The sequence below is a fragment of the Cucurbita moschata genome, unplaced genomic scaffold, assembly GCF_002738365.1.
Source record: "Cucurbita moschata cultivar Rifu unplaced genomic scaffold, Cmos_1.0 Cmo_Scf00009, whole genome shotgun sequence".
NCBI classification, from domain to species: Eukaryota; Viridiplantae; Streptophyta; class Magnoliopsida; order Cucurbitales; family Cucurbitaceae; genus Cucurbita; species Cucurbita moschata.
This window is the reverse complement of record NW_019268525.1, coordinates 1,726,944-1,739,391: the sequence shown is the minus strand read 5'-3', so window position 1 is coordinate 1,739,391 and position 12,448 is coordinate 1,726,944. Positions and strand designations below refer to the sequence as shown.

The following is a 12,448-nucleotide window of genomic DNA, read 5'->3' as shown; positions in this document are numbered from 1 at the left end:
TTTTTTTTTTTTTTTTTTTTTTTTTTTTTTTTTTTTTTTTTTTTTTTTTTTTTTTTTGTAATGAACCAGAGATTTGAGTATATGTCACAAATATGAATTGGCTGACTCATTCAGTGGTGAGGGTGAGTGCTGCACAATCGTTTTGCAAAGTTCTTATGAAAGTGTGACGGTGACAATAGGTATCAGAGTCGATTCGTCTCTAGAAATTGATTTAGTAAACATGTCGACATCAAAACAGCTCAACGTAAAGCAGTACACGTTACACACCTTTAAACTATGCTCATCGAGGCAACTGCTAAGTGAATTATGCTCATTTTAGCACAAAACACGCGGGAAAGAACAGACATAATTATAAATTTCTTAAAAAAGAAAGAAAAAAAAAAACCACTAATAATCTAGAACGGAGAACAGGAGAGCAAGGTAATGGCCATAATATTCATAACATAAATGTCCTCCAACTGTAAAAATGCCCCCTAAAATCTACCGAGTTCAGTGTTCATAAATCTGGATATAACTCAGCCAAGTCAACTCCTCAGGTCAAAAAATAAAAATAAAACAGCATATAAATGGCTGAACTTTAAAGGACTCTGCGAGTCATTACACTCTCGGGGTGGTTCGAGTAACGGAAGAGCTCACCGAAACTATCTAACGTATGCTGTGGTGTGGTTGGATCTAGGATGGAATCTACAATGCCTGCATTTCCAGATTGGTCTGCCCGTTGGTGCTGGAAGTTGAAGTGGTTCCTCCTTCACCTTCGTTTTCCGACTTCATTTCTTGAACGGGTGGCGGGTTCACGATAGTCATTGGGACTGCGAAGTTATCGGCTAGACGTCCCTTCATCTCCCTGTGTTCTTGACAAAGAGCGCACCAGTGCAGGCAGCAATGTGTCATGCAAGGATCACATGGGGAGTTCTGCAATCAGCACTGCAACGATTAGCATACAGCATGTACTACACTACACTAGCATATGACAGTACTCAGTTTTGGAAAGCTAACTAACCACACATTTGTTTAAAGAAGGGGGAATGGTTGTTCTAAATCCTATGTGACGCCCCATGATATGAGTTTCTCTAGCGTAACTTGAGATCCTGTCTCTTCTCTCACCCTTAGCCCCTTGCTATATAGACAGTATGGGCACATCGAGCTCTTCGAAGTGCCCCCCACGGAGTAATGTTATTCTTTCAACCTCCGGGCCAATACTCCAATGCATGACAATTATAGGAAAATTGTGAAATCTCATAGGGAGGAGAACGAAACATTCTTTATAAGGGTGTGGAAACTTCCCCCTAATAGAGATGTTTTAAAAACCTTGAGAGGAATCCCGAAAGGGAAAAGCTCAAAGAGGACAATATCTGCTAGCGGTGGGCTTGGACAGTTTCAAGTGGTATTAGAGCCAGACACCGGGCAGTGTGTCAGCGAGGATGCTGGCCCCAAAGGGATGAATTGTGAGATCCCACATCGATTGGAGAGAGGACGAGTGTCATTGAGAACACTTGGGTCATCCCCCGGAGGGAGTGGATTGTAAGATCCTACATCGATTGGAGAGAGAAACGAGTGTCAGTGAAGACGCTGGGTCTGGGTGGGTTGTGGGATCCCACGTCGATTGGAGAGAGAAATGAGTGTCAGCGAGGACGCTGGGCCCTGAAGGTGGGTGGATTGTGAAAACTCACGTTGGTTGGAGAGGAGAACGAAGCATTCTTTATAAAGGTGTGAAAACCTACCCAAAGAGAAAATATCTCCTAGCGAGCTTTGGCTGTTACAAAAATATATTAATATTTTTCGGGCTTGAACGAGTTGACATATCAACGTAAGAGAATGAAAAAGTTTTAAACTAGATATCCAATGCGATCCACAAAATCCTCTTTACGAACAGAGATTTTCTCCTCAAAACATACGAGATGACGCTTTCGGAACTACAGAAACAAAAGGCAAACAATTCTAGAAGTGAAGCAAAAAAGTTGGCATCCAGCTATTTTCGGAGTCCGAACCCACAGAAGATTGTCCACATTTAATAGATCAAGATTGATAAGCACATTAATAGAAGATTTACCTTAAGATGATACTTCTTCTGCAAAGATTGGCGAACGAGTCCAGTGTATATACCACACATCCACCAGGTAAACAATAATCCCTCACAAATGAGAAACGTCGTGTTTGGTTCAATGCAATGGAACGCTGCAGTTGCTGTCGCCAAGGCAATGCCACCTTCAACAAATATAGCATGACAAACGCACGGCCTTGTCCAGTCCATATCATCGTCTCTCAAGCTTTCAACATTGCGCCCAAACAAAACACATGGACAGAACAATCCAGTCCAGCCTGTATACACGAAATAGGCACACGTACGAAGACAAAAACAAGTTACGACAACAGCTTGCTCTTGCAGACCTTGAAATGAGTAGTGCTAATGGCATAATTGCATAAGTTTCAACTTTCAAAATGTGTTTCTGATAACCCTTAGTTCTACGAATAATCGCACGAACAAACAAACAATTATCATATTGCAAAGCTGTTCACCGTTATTCGACCTGAGAACCGTAGATTAAGAAGAATACTATACATATGGAAACTTACAACTTTGTGGATCTTCAGCACAGCCAAAAATCCCAGTTGTCCAAGGTTCATCTGCTGGAGGTTCAAAGCTGTCAGGGAGTGGCTGTCCACACTCATTGCATTTTCGAACATTTAACTGAGAGTAATCAAGAGAATTTCATTATAAATGGCATGTTTTTTTAGTTTTCCCTTGGATATTCCTACAGAAAGTTACTACCAAAATTCCATAAATTACACATAGTATGCATATAGAAAAGGTCGAGCAGCTGCAAATCAAGAAAACAAAAAATGTCCCAGAGTAATGGAAGACACGAGCACAGGTCAAAAAAGGTCAATATCAGATAAAACGGGCCAACAAGGCGCTTGAAGCTTCAATCGAGTATTTCTCTACAGTCACCACTTCAACAACCTAACAACTCCTAGCATACAAACAGCTTAACAGGTATGCATGTAGCTAGCTGTGAGATCCTACATCGGTTGGAGATGGGAACGAAACATGCTTTACAAGGGCGTGGAAACCTCTCCCTAACGCGTTTTAAAACCTTGAGGGAAAGCCCAGAAGAGAAAGCCTAAAAAGAACAATATCTGCTTGCGGTGGGCTTGGGATGTTGCACTAGCACATTGTTAACACACAATAAACAGGCACGGTGAGAACATCGTCGAGTTTTAGCCACCCCCAATCGTTTAACATTTACTAACCTTATTAAATAAAAGCTTCACCCTACAACATTTGGTGTAAAAAACATCGAAATGCACAACTTCTAGAGCAGTTCATCCACTACAAGTGAATCTTCTCATAATTGGATCAACAAACAATACTACCAGATCGTGAAGTGATATGCATATATGCTCTGGACATTGTAAACCGGAAGAACAAATACCAATGATATCAACAGCAAAGCTCGAATCTACAGAGAGGTATTATGAGAAAGAAACAGCGGCAAAAATTGCTCCTAGAAAAGTAGAAAACCTGAGGAACTTCAATGGGCTGATTAAGCTCCCCTGGCTTGATTTCTTCCAAGGGCGCTTGATCTTTCGTCAATTTCACATACCGAGAAGGCGCCGCCCCATCCCCCATCTGAGATCGTCCACCGACAAAAAAAAATCAACAAATCAAGAACTCCACATCTTATTTCTCGAATCCAAATCCAACAATTTCCCATCATTTCAAAGACATTGAACAGTTCGACAACGGAAGAAACGATTTATAAGAATCAAACCTAGGAGAAAAGAAAAAAAATCGACCTCTTCTACCAATCCTTTCCTGGGACTAAAAAAATTGCAAAGATCAACAAAACAGAAAAATATACACAATTCTTACCGACCGCTGCAGAAAAATCAACTCGCCCAACAAATCCGGAGACGCTTCGCAAAATCAGCGAAGATCTGATTTCGCCTTCAAGATTTAGTGAACTTGAAGAGTCAACCGACCCGAAATCTTCCCCGGACTAGAAGAAACGGATATAAGCCATAGCCGCAGTAATCAAATTCGATGCGTTTGTTTTGTACTGTGAAATACTGAAATGGGTGGGTAATGGGTAGATAAAACTTCCCCGAACCGCCCGGATTATGTTTCGTGTAACCATTTTTGGAAAAGATTCGATTTTTTTATTATATGGAAACAAAATTAGTTTAAATTTTAAGTTCAGTTTTAAAATATTATCATGGATCCAAATAATATATTTACAATTATTGTGTACAATTCGTGGGATTTAAGGTATAAATTTCATTTTATTTCAATCTTTAATTCTTTAATTCTTATTCATAGTACGTATAATGTTATCGATTACAAAAGATTGCATCTTATAATTTAATTTTGGTTATCGAGAATTTTAAGAAGATTTTAAATTAGAAAGTTGTGAAATATAGCGGAAACAATACCGATCGTCGTAAAAGTTCCTATTTTTAAGAGAATTAAGAAGTCGATTCGAAGACGAGGATTAAACCCTTTTACGAAAACTATGGACACAGACTTTTGATCGAAATATGAGGATTAAAGCAAACGTTTTTGGAAGTATGGATACAAAATGGGCGTAATGGATGAACCATGAAGGGCTAAGAATGTAGGTTAAGGTTCATCCTATGAGGGCCAATTTCTATACCAACCAGCCCAAGCAGAGACCAACCCACTAATCCCAAGAGTGATGGTATGGTTGCAGAATGGATTGGGTTCAATCTCAGCCAATGCGATAAGCAAATCAGCAACATTAGCTGCCACTGCCATGAGCCTCATAACTCTATCACCTCTGATTTTCTTCACATTCTCCCGTTTTGAATCCTCTGCTTCAGAGCTTTGAAGCTTTCTCTCAGCCTCAATCCCTTGTTTCAGCATAATCAGATCAGCAACTATGAAGAATATGTAGCCAAAGGACTCACCAAAGGCTGATATGAAGCTCATCTTTTTAGCCAACGTTGCATCAAGAGTCCCAATTCTTGAGAGCCAAAGCAAGTGGTCAAAGAAGAAATAGACCATTTCACCTGCATTAGAGAGAACGGCGAGAAACCGGAACGTTGGGGTCGAGCCAGGGCTGCGTCGGAGGGCGTTGAAGCCGGTCAAGAAACGGCCGGTTCGGAAGGCTTTTCGGCTGATGCCGGAAGCAAGTTCCCAGTTCTTGGCTCTGGTTGCCTTGTCTGGATGAGAGGTTTCAAGGTGCCAGTGAACCAACTTGGAGACATATTGGAAGGTCTTGACAAGCTTGTCTATGCCATCTCTTTTGGCTAAGAAGATCACCAGTTTATCCACTGTGTCAGTCATGGCTATGGGTGTGTTGAGAAACCAAGAAGATGGGTTGATGGTTTTTGGCTCATGGAGGAGTTTTAAAATTTTGGGAAATTAAATGAGAGCCACAGAATATTGGTTCTTGATAATTGTAGCTGTGGTTGGACATTATTCTTCAATTATTCTATTTATTAGTCCTCTCATTTTATTTTATTTTTTTTTGTCTTTCATGGATAAATTTTGAGATAGTGTTTTATGAATAACAAATAGCATCCACATGAACAGATTATTTTGTAATATAAGATATTATTTGTATGATATATATATATAAAATAATTAACTAATAAATAAAACAACCTAAATTCACCGCTAGCCGTTATCTTCTTTGGACTTGTCCTTTAATACCCTTGTAAGAAATGTTCTTCACTTCAATCCCAATCCTCACAATATGATTATTTTTAAAACTTCTTGAAACTCATTTTTGGCAGTGTAAATTACATGGAGATGATAAAAGGATGAACTTAAAGACAAGAACAGGTATTGACATGATTATATGAAGATATCAACTTGTTAGGATGCACGCGAAGGAACTACCTAATATAAGCTCTAGTGCAGTGTTTATTGGCAGGGTAATCGTATAACCTATTAATAATAAATGAGGATGATCGCAAGGCCAAAGATGTTCCAGTCAAAAATTTGCTAAGCTAATCTAAGTTGACACGCCGCATCTTACATACAAGGTTTGCTGTTGGAAGATCAAGCTCCTTTCCAGAGTCAGATTTTAGAAGATCTCTAAGCTGGTCTCTTGGAGTGGAGAAGCAAGCGAGGAATGTGGCGAGAGCTGAAGGAATTTGCATTGATAGGGCAGAGAGCACGTTCGTCAGATACTCGATATCAACAGATAACTGCTCCGCCCCACGATCTGTAACGTTTTGTATGCCACGCAATTGCTCGGTGTAAAGTGCAGCGGTGCCCTCAGCAACCTTCAGAAAACAGAATAAGGATCCATATAAGTGGTTCATTTCAAAGTGACAAACAGATGGGGTGATGATACTCAATGCAACATGCTCTATGTTTAGAAATTTCAAAAATCGCAATATATGTTCAAATAGTATGCTGAATGTGAAATTGGTACCTTGCACATCCATTCTGCAGCGAAGAATTGAGCCTCGTCATTGTTGGCATTGCTATTAGAGATACCCTCAGCAAGTGGCTCCAGTTGTTGGGGTAAAGTGAGAAGATATTCACCAACACTGGTAACGTAAGACTGGGGGTAAGAACTAAAAGTTGGAAGAGGAAAAGCACTAGGTTCCTCAACCGATGCCCATATTGGCAAACGAGAGACATCGCTAAGGCGTTGTCGTACTTTGGATATGAGAACATCATATACAAGTTCATTAACCTTGTCTGCAAATGCTGCAACTCTTTGAGATGCGAGTGGAAGAGCATGGAAACGTGGATCTTTTGACTGCATAACGAGAAACTACTCAGATGATGCTAAAACAGAAAGAGAAAGATCAACTGAACCAAAGAAACTAGCGGCAATTGACCAGAGAAAAACAATAGAAAACACAGCGAAACTTCTCTCTATCTCCATCCAACTTCTTAAAAAGGAAAGGTGGGTAATGGTATGGTGAAAGATGCTCTAATGACTCTTCTTGAATGGCATAAGTTGAAACCAAAATCTAAGTGCATGGTCGGAAGGTAAACGAGTAGAAAGAGAGGTACACAAATTGACTGACCTGATCTAAGAGGTTGAAGAGCTTTTTTGCCTTATTGGGAGCATCGACAAGCCGAATAGCTGCCATATCCAAGGCAGCCCTGCCACCCACAATGGATTCCCTATTGCTGTAATCACTGACTAAGTGAGACTGGTTTTGGTCCAAACTTGAACCAAAGACCGAAACAGATAAGGTCGTGCTCAGTCTTGCAAGAGTAGCTCTCAAAGAAGCTTCAAATACAGAAGACCTGCTAGTCAAACAATCAGCCACTGTAAGTATCTGTAGAGTCCCCTGGACAATGGACCACTCTTCCTCGTTTGAGGCTGAGTCAACTTTGCGGGTTCCATCCTTCTTGTCCAGGCCAGTTTCCTTTTTTATCCCAATACCATCACTACTCTGATCAATTCCACATACAACTCTCAGGGATTTCAGAGTTTCCTGGAGTGAAGAAATATACTGTAACATCACATCATCAAGAGCAAGAAGTAACTCATCAGCCTCAGAACCACCCGTAAAGCTAATGCACCTCTCAACAGCTGCTTCAAGAAATAAAATAACTTGTGGAATAGACTCCTCCATTCTGCGTACTGTTTCACTAAGTTCAATCCCTTGGGCCCCTACACCTCGAGTGACAGCTCCTCTAAGATCTACCTCTGCAATTTCAGAGGAAAGGATAGCACGCTCCATTTGTCCATACCTAGGAAAAAGGAGAATAAAGGATGTATTGCAAGAACATAGCACGCGCATAGTAGAATACAGAAAAGAGAAGTGCATAAATTTCTAAAACAAGATTGTCAACATCTACGATTTATTACCTTTGTTTAAAGGCTTCAAAAGGAAAATATACAGCTTTCAGCGTGTTGGTTAAAATGTTCACATCTGATTCTGAGAACAGATGTTGAATATTCCTAGCAAAGGTTCCCGTCATATTATGCAAATCAATAAGTGCTTCTAGATGTCTTGTTTGAATCTTGACACCCTTTGGCATATCTCCAGATAAAATATCTAATATTCCTGAAACAACAAAAGGACCAGATTAGAGGAAAATGTAAAACTAAAATATACGGGACATAGATCAACTCCTAGCTACCCCTCTACACATAATAACACTACGATGAAGTTTGAAAGTTGAAAGTATAAAACTGATTTGAGTGACTTAAACCTTTCCCCAATGCTTTGGTCCCAGGAACAACATCTGCAGTTGCAAGATTGATACGGGAAACAAAACTTGACCCCACAACTGCCATTATGTCAATCAAAAGCTTGGGGACAAGAGCTTTATAATCATCTGGAAACGCAATCATACACCTGCAGATGGCAAGTTCTAGTTTTAACAAATAACAAATAACAAATAAAAGAAGGAAGCCTCACCACAAGAACGCTGAAGATTTAGCTACAAATCTCAGAAAAGGAAAAATTAAATAAACGAAGGTATTAATTTAATCACCGACCACTTATTCAAGATTGGGTGTCCAATATGATGAAATTAATATTTAGGGTTAAATTTGTCCCAATAAGCTACGTATAGAAGTAATAAAAAAAAGCTAAAAAATAATATAAAGTGATCAAATACTAAAAAAACGCCAATATTTCCACAGCAAGCTTAGTCAATATCTTATGTGTTCAATAGGAAACGGCAAGGCAAGACCACTATTGCTTCCCTGTTGTTCAATAGAAGTTACTGTTTCGGAACCAGAAACTAAAAAAAAAAGAAGCTAGTAACTCTTACCTTAAAGATACTCACGGAAGTTAACATCCAAAACTAATATCACAATAAAATATAGCAAGTTATCTATCATGCATTCCTTTGAATAAACAGGACATAAAAGCATTAGAATATAAGTACTACCACTTCCATTCTTGTTCAAGATAAAGTAGCAATTCATCATGGAAACTTGGCAACCAACTGGCGAAGGAAACTGATGGAAAACTAGATTGAAAGTCATTATTAGTCGTCGGTCTTTGAAATTCACTCTTTTCATTAGCAAGCTTATGTGCTCGTTGCTTTGAATCAAAATCTTCCCAAAGTTGCTTTATAGGCTTCAAGTGAACTTTCGTATAGTTCTGCTCTAGAGACTTGAATCTTCCAATTCGAAGGAGAATTACCCTCAAATCTTGAGCAACATCAATCTGTACCATATATGGAATTCTTGACTGTAAATCACAAAAATCATGTACTCCAATTCAAGTTTTTGCAAACAATGTGTACCTTTCTATTTGTTAGTGCATCTTGGAGACGAGGTTGAACCATAGCATCAAGCCTGTCCTCCAAGACCTCAAGCTGCTTCCTTACATTAGCAAACTCAGCAACCTAATTGAACATCAACTAAGTCAACCTTGCACTTAGCAAACATGTGAGTAAAAAAAAAAAAGCACCCATAAAGAATTTTACCTCCCCAACAGCAGACAAGCAATGTCTCATGTTGGCCAACGTTTCAGCAGCCCGAGGAAGATCACCACTGGCAAACACATCTTCGACCGTTGAACTTAATTGAGCCAACCCAGCAGCATCCTATTGAAAACAATTTTAAAAACAAAATACAAGTACATGCATGTGTCATCTATCCGTCAATTTGTGTAAGCACTTAAATGAAAACTAGTGCACTTCATCTAACAGTCTCTACCTGTAATGTCTCATAGGCAGCTTCCATCCTCTGCTTAACCGTATCAACTCTAGCAAGTGCAGCTATAGATTCTGCAGAGGATCCCTCCGCCTGCAAAAGATGTAATACATGAAACACTGAGAGATTGTGGACGAGACGTCACACAGTTGTATCTAAACGAGTTCTGCTTCAAATAATATAACATGTAGAGCATCCTCTTCGTCAAAAGCTTGATACGACAACGTTATTTAGCATTATTAAATTCACATTAAACTGAGTACAACCCAAATTCAGCGTCGCAGAAAACTACTAAACTAATCAAGTCCCGATACTGTAAGCGCAAGATTTCCAGTAATACAAATTGACAAGAGATGAAACTCTCCCTCCCTTCCTCCATTTCTTGCCCTCTTAATAATTTTGTCGCAACATAGAGAATAAACACAATTCATAAAATGCTTAAGAAACTCTGAATCAGAGTGGCCACAAATCTAGAACTAGACGACCTACTAAACTTCCCGGGAAATTGAAAAAAGAAACCAGAGATCATTCAAAAAGAAAGAACAGATGAATTGCACAATATACAAATGAGTGTCACCTTCTTGAGCTTCTGGAGGATCCCAGAGACAGCAGATCGGAGAGAAACAGCATCGTCACGTAAACGAATAACATCGCGTGTAGCACGAGGAACACGAAGGAGAGCATTAGCACTGAGCTCCTCAAGTGAGGCAGCAATCTCCTCGGACACCATTTGAAGCTTCATCTCCAAATCAACAAGGTGCTTGTCCAAAGACTCCTGTGGATGACGAGTCTGGCAAGCGGAATTGATCCATTTCTTCGGGTCGAAACTCTCGCCGGAGAAGGGACCTAAATCCAGATTCATGGCTACTCGGACGTTGATCCGATTCAGAGATCCATGGAATTGGAAGCTGATTTGAGATCGGAAGAAGGAGTCCAATGTAATTAGCAAGCGTCTCTTTCGATTCTGATTTATTTTAATTTTCGAAAAATATTTTTTCTTAAATTAAAAATTACATTTACTGTAAAATAATAATTATACTTTTTCTTAGAAAAATAATAAATGGGCCTTCTGATTCAATATCAGCGGCCTGTAATATTTGTTTGGGCTTTTTCACGTGAACCATCATATCATATATGGGCCCATTTTGGGCCTTCAAATCCCACATGTTCGGCCCAACTCTAATATTTATTTTGGGCTTGTTCAATAAATACCTTCGTCTTACAAATAATAATATAATATCTTATGTTAAAAATAATAATATAAATTAAAACTTTGAATATAAATGAACGTGGAGAATAAAAATAAATAAAAAATAAAATGGTAATTAAATAATTAGTGGGGACACGTAAACCTATTTAATTTAAATTTCTAGCTCAGCAACTACATCATCGTTTTTCCATCACAAATTAAATCCCGCTTGCTAATATTAAAATATTTTAACAATTCATGTTATTATTATTATTATTATTATTATTATTATTATTATTATTCTCTCAACGTCACAATCGATACATTATTATTATTATTATTATTACAATTAGTCAAATAAAAGTCAAATCTTCTCCTTTAATTTTTTCTGTAAATTGCCAACTAATTAACCATGAATTTCAATTTATTTTTAATATTAAAATATACTTTTGATTCTCGAACAATTAAAACAAATCACAAATGTCACCGAAATCAAAATCGTAATAATTATATGAAAAATAAAAATATTTTTTTTTAATGTATGATTCATTTCATCCAAATAAAGAATTTAAAGTTAAAATTGACGGGTTAAATTAAGAACACGAGAAACGTTTCTATTTAATATAATAATAAAAATATAAAAATAATTAGGTGAGTTAGGTGGAACATGGTTGGCTACCCTAATTAAATTTCTTATTGATAGGTTCATAACGCAACGTTAGGACACCTTTTTTTAATTACATCAGTCAATTCGTTCATAAAATGCCACCAAATCTGGACAACGATTCGATTCATATAGCTTCTATATATAAAAATAATTTATTTCATTTTAAATGACTATCGCCCAAAAAAAATTTAAATAACACGTTTTCAGTACTATATTTCATAAAACTCACGTTCGCAAAAGGCTATTTGTGGAATTATATTAAAAAAAATTAAAATATCACGAGATTCAAGTCACCTGTTATCTAAATAAGTATTTTCATCTTATAAATTTTAAAAAATATTTTTTTAAAGTATTATAATTATTTTAATTATTTTAAATTATTTTTACTATAAATAGAATCATCATAATGAGTCAATATTTTTATTATTATAATTTTTAAAAAATGTATATAATGTGTACTAAACACCGTTATGTATCGATTCGATGTTGACAAAGATATCATTATTCTGTGTAGCAGTTGTATAATCGCTTAATTTATTAATAATTTCAACTAGTCATTTTCCATTAATTATTTTATTTTATTTTATTTTTATAATTATAATATTTTTTAAACCCTATTTTTGTTTTTCATGAGGCCCAAAAATAAGTGAATATTAATCCTAGGATTGATTGGCCCTTTTACACCTCCAAAAGCCATTTTTAAGTCATTACAGTGTTCTAGTCCTGTAAAATTCACAAAGCAAAGGTAAAAATATAATGGTAACTTTTTTGAGTGGGTAAGTAAAACAATGTAATTTCATTTAATTTATAGGCCAACTAGACTTATATATATATAGAGCAATAAATATTTGAATCTATAATTTAATAACAGAGACATTAAACATCTATATCCACCGTCCTATATTTGTCATTAAATAAATAGGTTTAATAACTATCAGTAATTTTTATTTACAAATATCTTTTTTTTTTTTTTTGTTT

At 37.2% G+C, this 12,448-nt stretch overlaps 3 protein-coding genes across 4 annotated transcripts; all 3 read right to left on the bottom strand.

Annotated features, from left to right (window-relative positions):
- Positions 1-410: 410 nt before the first annotated feature.
- LOC111447562 (cell number regulator 6-like) lies at positions 411-4,082 on the bottom strand. 2 transcript variants are annotated; one of them, XM_023086794.1, is made up of 5 exons: positions 3,875-4,082; positions 3,524-3,631; positions 2,575-2,689; positions 2,051-2,319; positions 411-912 (listed from the first exon to the last, which is right to left on the bottom strand). In XM_023086794.1, exons 2-5 carry the CDS (start codon positions 3,629-3,631, stop codon positions 685-687), a joined length of 720 nt encoding a protein of 239 aa, XP_022942562.1. In that variant the 5' UTR covers positions 3,875-4,082; the 3' UTR covers positions 411-684. The 2 variants fall into 2 exon arrangements, with proteins under 2 accessions (XP_022942562.1, XP_022942563.1); XM_023086795.1 differs by having other exon boundaries at positions 3,879-4,082.
- A 407-nt stretch (positions 4,083-4,489) lies between these two features.
- LOC111447659 (peroxisomal membrane protein 11B) lies at positions 4,490-5,362 on the bottom strand. Its single transcript, XM_023086936.1, has one exon. The coding sequence runs from the start codon at positions 5,306-5,308 to the stop codon at positions 4,634-4,636; it is 675 nt and encodes a 224-aa protein (XP_022942704.1). The 5' UTR covers positions 5,309-5,362; the 3' UTR covers positions 4,490-4,633.
- A 418-nt stretch (positions 5,363-5,780) lies between these two features.
- On the bottom strand, positions 5,781-10,574 carry LOC111447613 (conserved oligomeric Golgi complex subunit 7). The gene is made up of 10 exons (XM_023086868.1): positions 10,192-10,574; positions 9,618-9,707; positions 9,386-9,505; positions 9,203-9,304; positions 8,843-9,123; positions 8,156-8,301; positions 7,809-8,007; positions 7,015-7,690; positions 6,408-6,740; positions 5,781-6,255 (listed from the first exon to the last, which is right to left on the bottom strand). Exons 1-10 carry the CDS (start codon positions 10,474-10,476, stop codon positions 5,977-5,979), a joined length of 2,511 nt encoding a protein of 836 aa, XP_022942636.1. The 5' UTR covers positions 10,477-10,574; the 3' UTR covers positions 5,781-5,976.
- Positions 10,575-12,448: the final 1,874 nt, after the last annotated feature.